Genomic DNA, 6000 nt, shown 5'->3' on the forward strand with positions numbered 1-6000 from the left:
TGCACTCACTGTATTACACACAAAATCAGTTGGGATTTTGCAGCTTAACTCTTTCCGGGTTACTGAATTAGGTAGGAAAATCCATCTCCATTGCACAAAACTGAGACCTGGCACACGCACCAGAGCTCAGGTGAAGGCCACAAACTCAGGGTAGGTTTAGTTCCCATTCAGCTCTTGTCCTCAGTAAGAGGATGATGCTTTACTTTGTTCCCTGAGGAGAGGCTCTTGTCTGCTTCAGACTCATCTTTTAACTGGGCAAAAAAATGAACAGCTTGGAACATACTGAGATCTGAGAGGAATAAGGCAAAGAGAATGTTTCTTTCAATTGGTGACAGTTTGTTAGAAGCCCGAAATCACCTTGTCCCTTAGTATTCCAATTGCTTCTTCACTAGTTCCTGACCAGTAGAGATGTCCAAAAGCCAGAAGAGCTGTAGGATAGAGCAAGCCCATTACTGTGACTAGGCCCTGCCCTGAGAGAGAACCAGAAGCCATCTGGTTTTAATGCCACAGTTGAAAATGAAGAACACACATTCACATCTGTACTGATTGGGGAAGTCAGAGGTTCCAGACTTGAATCTGGAACTGAGTTCCTGGATTTTTTTGCTAGATCCTTCCAGTGACCTCTCACCTATGGAGTCCCTGACAAGGATTTTGGGTTTTGAGCATTAGACAATACTTTTCTGGCAATAGAAGCACCAGAAACCACCTGAGTCATCCATCCACTGCTACTCATGTAGCACAGACCCGTTCACAGCATCACAAAATCATTCAGGGTGCAAGGGGATTCAGGAGGTCTCTTTCCAGTCTTCTGCCAGAGTATCTCCTTAATGCTTTTAGCTTAATTCTTCCCAAATTGACTCTTTCAAGAAAAAATGGGGAGCTCTCTGGTCCCGATGGAGGCACTGCAGGCACCCCAAAGTTCTGTACTTTGTGTTGCTGTGTGAGGTTTTTGTCTTTGTTATTTGAGTGATGAAGGAAATTGAGCTTTCGGCTCTGGATGATCAGTGTCAGTTACAGTAAGAGTCCACATGAAATGGTTCAGGAAGTATGAGTGCGTGATGGCACAGGGCAAGTGAGTGAGAAGGTGAACTTGGAGTTTTGAGCATATGATTTGCTGAGTTAATCAGTGATAGAGAAGCTACCTCCAGATTAGTTGTGCTGTCTGGTTTCCAAAGTACTTGTAAGCTGTACAGAAGACTCAGTGGTATGTACCATAAACATTGAATGCTACTTTTAGATCTGAGTCATTGAAGTACGTTCAGGAATTGTTCTCCATTTATGTCCACAAAGGTGAGAATTCCAGTGTATAAATTCCTGTTTCACCTTTGTGACAGATGAAATCAGCAAGCGAAGAGAATCTGTTAGATGAAGTGATGAGGAGCTTATCCGAGTCCTCGGAGCTGGCAGGGAAGGAGAAGCTGAGGAAGCAGCCGTCAGCCGGTTGTGGCATCGTGAGATCACTGAGTGTCAAAGCCACCATTGACTTCTCAGATGGACGGTCCCTGAAGCCAGAGCAGCTGGTGAGGCCCAGCCTTCGGAAGAGCGACGATCCCACTGTCACTAGCTCTCCAGCGAAGCTGACAGGAGGCACCCAAGGGAAGGCCAAATCCGTTAAGGAAAAGCTCCAGGGGAGCGTTTCCCAGCGCCAATCCCGCGATTGCAATCCCTACGCCACCTTACCTCGTGCCAGCAGCGTCATCTCCACGGCAGAAGGAACCACCCGAAGGACAAGCATTCATGACTTCTTGTCTAAGGACAGTAGGCAGCCTGTATCAGTGGATCCAGCGCCAGCCACCGCTGACAGGAGCATTCCATCGGCTTCTAGTGAGTACTCAGCACACCAGTTACCCTCTCCTTTTGTTCACTGTGTGGCTTACAGAGTAGATTGTGTTCCACAGAGCGATGCAGCTACTGCAGTTAAACCCCGTACTGTAGGATGTCACTCTGATGTGCCTAAAACTTCCAGGATGGAAAGGTCAAATTTTCGGGAGAGAACTTTGCTGAGCTCAAGTGTGTTTAATGATAAATCCTCTGGTAACGACAGCACAGGGTCGCTCACTGTGGCTCAGCCATTTTTATCCCTTAACACTGAATTAGTTAGTAATATAAGTGGGTTGCCTCACAGACCTACATCCAAACCAACTGAGCAGGCAAATCTGTCAGCATTTAGATCAGTGCCAAAGAATCCAGAGCAGCTTCCTGCTCCCCAGGAGCCTGCTCGTAGTGACCCACGGTCAGCTCTGAGTAGTGAACTTGTTCCTGCCCCGTGTGTGAACACCAGTGAGGCTGAATCCCCACTGCTGGTTTCTGAGGATAACAAAACTGTGTGGTATGAGTATGGCTGCGTATGACAAGGAAGTTGTATTATTAATTATATATATATATATAGTGTCACACAACACATAGGTGTTCTGCTCAGTGTCCACTGGACTTCAGAGATTTCACTCCAATGACAGAACAATCCCATGTTAGATCTGCGGGTGGCTGTTTCTAGAGCTCAGTTGTGTACTCCAGCATGTCTGAATGTGTAACTGTAACCTCACCAAAGCCTGCATGAACCATTAATTGCACTGTATGTATTTTGCATGCCTTGAAAAGTCTTTATAATGCAAGCTATGGTTTTATTTGTCACGCATCACAGATACTTTGGTTTCTCCGTGTATGTTACTGAATGCATGTCAAACCAGTCGCATGCTGCACTGCCACAAACGGCACCAAGAGCAGTTCCAGTACAAAACCAGGGCTTTTCAGCTGTAACAGTAACACACTGAGGATGTATTTGGAGTAAAAACACTCCCCCCTCCTCTTGCTTAAATGAGATACTAATGGAAAGAAGTGGTTAGAGAGATTCCAGCGTCTTACCCTTTTCATTGATGCCATGGCCTGGTGTAAACGCACTTCGCACAAGGAACAAGTTACAGCCCCGTAATTCAATGCCTCCAGCTTGCGCAATAAACGTGAATTACTGTTCATAGTTATTCAATTCCCTGAACATTAATAAATGCAAAGACCATTCATAATCCTAATAAATCTTAGGAGGAGGTGATAAATACTCACATGATACACAGCACTTGTAATGAAGAAATGACCCTTTCCACCTCCTCCCTTTTGTATGCTTTGTCTCTCCACGCCTGGTGTACAAATGTGGTGAAGTGTATGGGTTATTAGGAGTCAAATAACGGAGTGATAGGAGACCCCTTGTGATGTGTGGTAATAAAAACCTGTATTGATCATGGTGGAAGCTCATTTTTTCTTCTGAATAGAAGTAACACTAATACAATAGAAAAGAAGATGTGTGACAGGGATAGCTGTTACGTTAACACAGCTAAATAAAAGACACAATCACCAAGACATTGCTTGTAAAGTTACTATAGGGATGGTGAAGCGAGTAACTCGTTAAATCCCAAATGACCAATACAGAGAAATGCTGAAAACGAATTGCTTCATGTGCCCCTGTGTCTGCAATGGCTTGAAGCCTCTCAATGGTGAATATGTAACTGTATATTATGTTATATATAACAGTTTAAAATTGTATCATACTTTAATTAATGAGGTTTCAGATGAGCACATTTTTGCTAGAGGCCGTAGTTACCAACAGCTATGGTAGGCCAACATTACATATGCTATAAAGACCTGAATGACAATATATCTAGAGAAGAAATAACTTCAAATCTCCTGGATACTGGAAATAATGAATGCCATATTCTGAGTTTTACATTTGAATCTCTTTTGCCAGCGGTTCTGTGGCACTCATGGTGCTGCTGGAGCTTTAATTCCTGAGCGTTTCACTAGGGAGAGACAGCAAATCTGCTGCTCTTTAAGGGAAAGCAGCAGACACATCCCATATCTTAGTCTAGAAAATGGCCATTTCAAACATGGGAGTTGTTAATAGAACACAGAGATAGCCCTTCCCAGAGCTCCAGCTCCATTCTAAGGTAGGGAAAAGGAACAGGGGCAGAAGTTTGGATGCTTCAGAGACATTTTGTGCAGGATAAAATGACTGTTCCTCAACGTGAAGCAGCCATCCTTCCCCATGGCTGCAGGCATCCCTTGATACTGGGCTGATAAGTGTTGCTCACAGCGAGCTGTCAGTTACTGCTGAGCTCCCTCTAGAATTGTCTCTCTGTTAAAAACCCCAACTCTGAAATACCATCTGCATTTCACAGGCAGCAGGATCAGTGTGTGCTGCTCTCTGGCCCTGTCACTCGACTTTGTTTCTGTTAATCTCTCTGTGTTAGAATTAGCTCTGAGGTGAACAGTGCTGAAGCGATGTGAGCATAGCACATTTTGCGGGTTATTTAAGGCATTACAGAGCTCTCAGAGTACTTATTATAAACTCACACTGTGCTGCCAGTATCTGTATCATCTGCTTAACTGATTGCAAGCCTGTGTCTTGCAGCGAGGCTGCTTGTTAGGATAAGAACAAGGTTTGTAGCTCACGGTAGTATCTTCTCCTTAGATCAGCTGCTGTTGTCTGAGACATTGGATAAGCTTTAGTGCATGATACTGCCTCGTTTGCCAGCCTTGTCATGCTTAGGTCCTTGGGCTGTCTCAGCTACAAACCCCACCAGTATTGTCCCCAGATACATTGCAAACCCTCCAGCACTGAACCCTGACTATAGTCAGGAGCAACCCTAAGGTCTAAAGAGAAGTTGTAGAGGTCACCCCAGTAGAGTGAAGGTAAAGCTGCTGTCCAGGCACTGGATATGCTGTTTCCAGCCCCTGCCCATGCAGCACTGCAGTTTCAACCATCTCATTTCTCTTCCTAGCACAGAGCTTTTCAAACAAACCAAACCTGGGAGTGGGTATCTATGCCTTTTAATGCCTTTTAGCCTGTGTTTTACGTTACCTCACTGGGGGGGCAGCATTAAAACAGCTGCTCTCTTAAACCCAAAGGGCTTCAGAATAACTGTCAGTGCCTTGGAACATGAGTGCCTCATACCCTCTACAACAGTTCTAGACTCACCTTGTCCAGGTCAAGGTGCCATTTTGTGTGGTTTATAACCTTCTAATGAACTGCATTCAGTTCTGAGGGTACCAGCTTTCTGTGCTCCTGGGCTTGCTCTGCAGAGTTCAGCACAGCAGCAGGCACATGCTGCTAGAGCTTTTAGTGTCTCTGAATGACAAATTGTCAACATTTCTTTATTATATATGAGAGAAAGCAAATGTTTTCATGTAAGGAAGGGTTATTTTTCCTCCCCTTTTCATTCTTTAACAATAACATCATGGATGTCTGTTGTGATCTGTGCTCAAACAGCGGAAGAAGCTGTGAGGTTCCTTTCAGACCAAACTGCTGCCACTCAGCCCTGCAGATGGTGCCCTTGCACCGTGCCCTTGGTCTCTGCTGCCTTTAAAACTGAAGAGTTAGGGCTTTGCATGGTAATTACAAGCACTAAATAGGTGGCTGCTGGCCAGAAGAGGTTAGGTTGTGTTCAGGCTCAGTGATGTGCTTGCTGTTAAGGTTTGCTCGATGCGTTGCTTGCAGTGAGTAGTAAATCGAGATCCCGCATTTTGCACGTTCAGGCTGTTGCATGCAAAGTTAATTCTGTGTTTTGCAGAACTGATGAACACAGATGAGGCGAGTCCTTGCTCTGCTGGGTTCAGTCAGCCTGGGTTCCATTGGGTTATGTTCATTTCCTTTTCATACAGGCATTTAGGGTTAGTGTATCTGAAAGGGAAGTGTATCTGAGTGTGGCTTTGAGAACAGTACCCGGTTATTCCGACTGCTAGGATGAATTGTAACAAGTGTGGTTGAGCAGGCACTTCCAGTGAGTTTCTTCCATCCCTCTCCTCTGTCCTTTCCTCTACAAACAAAAAAGATGTTGAAGTGTATCCTTTTGCTCTACTAATGAGTCGAATGTATTTTAATGCATGAGGGGTTTATTTTCATGTCCTGATCAACACAATGAATAACGTGAAATGCTTTTCTCTGCAGATGTGGAAGCTATCCCAGAAAGCAGAAATTCAAAAAGCAGGTCTAGGGAGCAACAAAGCTCCTAA

General features: G+C 44.7%; 1 protein-coding gene across 4 annotated transcripts in view; it reads left to right on the forward strand.

The window, feature by feature from the left end:
• CCDC88A (coiled-coil domain containing 88A) overlaps nucleotides 1–6000 on the forward strand; it is a gene marked incomplete at its 3' end in the record, with an annotated part of 78978 nt that extends 72978 nt beyond the window's left edge. For 3 of the 4 annotated variants that reach the window (XM_080616321.1, XM_080616323.1, XM_080616322.1), the window contains 2 exons: nucleotides 1335–1824; nucleotides 5936–6000. In XM_080616321.1, coding sequence (XP_080472447.1) covers nucleotides 1335–1824; nucleotides 5936–6000 — 555 coding nt within the window. Of the gene's footprint in view, nucleotides 1–1334; nucleotides 2352–5935 lie in introns of those variants that run through there. The other variant, XM_080616320.1, reaches the window with a different exon arrangement.

This window comes from Psittacula echo, assembly GCF_963264785.1.
Source record: "Psittacula echo genome assembly, chromosome: 4".
NCBI lineage: Eukaryota > Metazoa > Chordata > Aves > Psittaciformes > Psittacidae > Psittacula > Psittacula echo.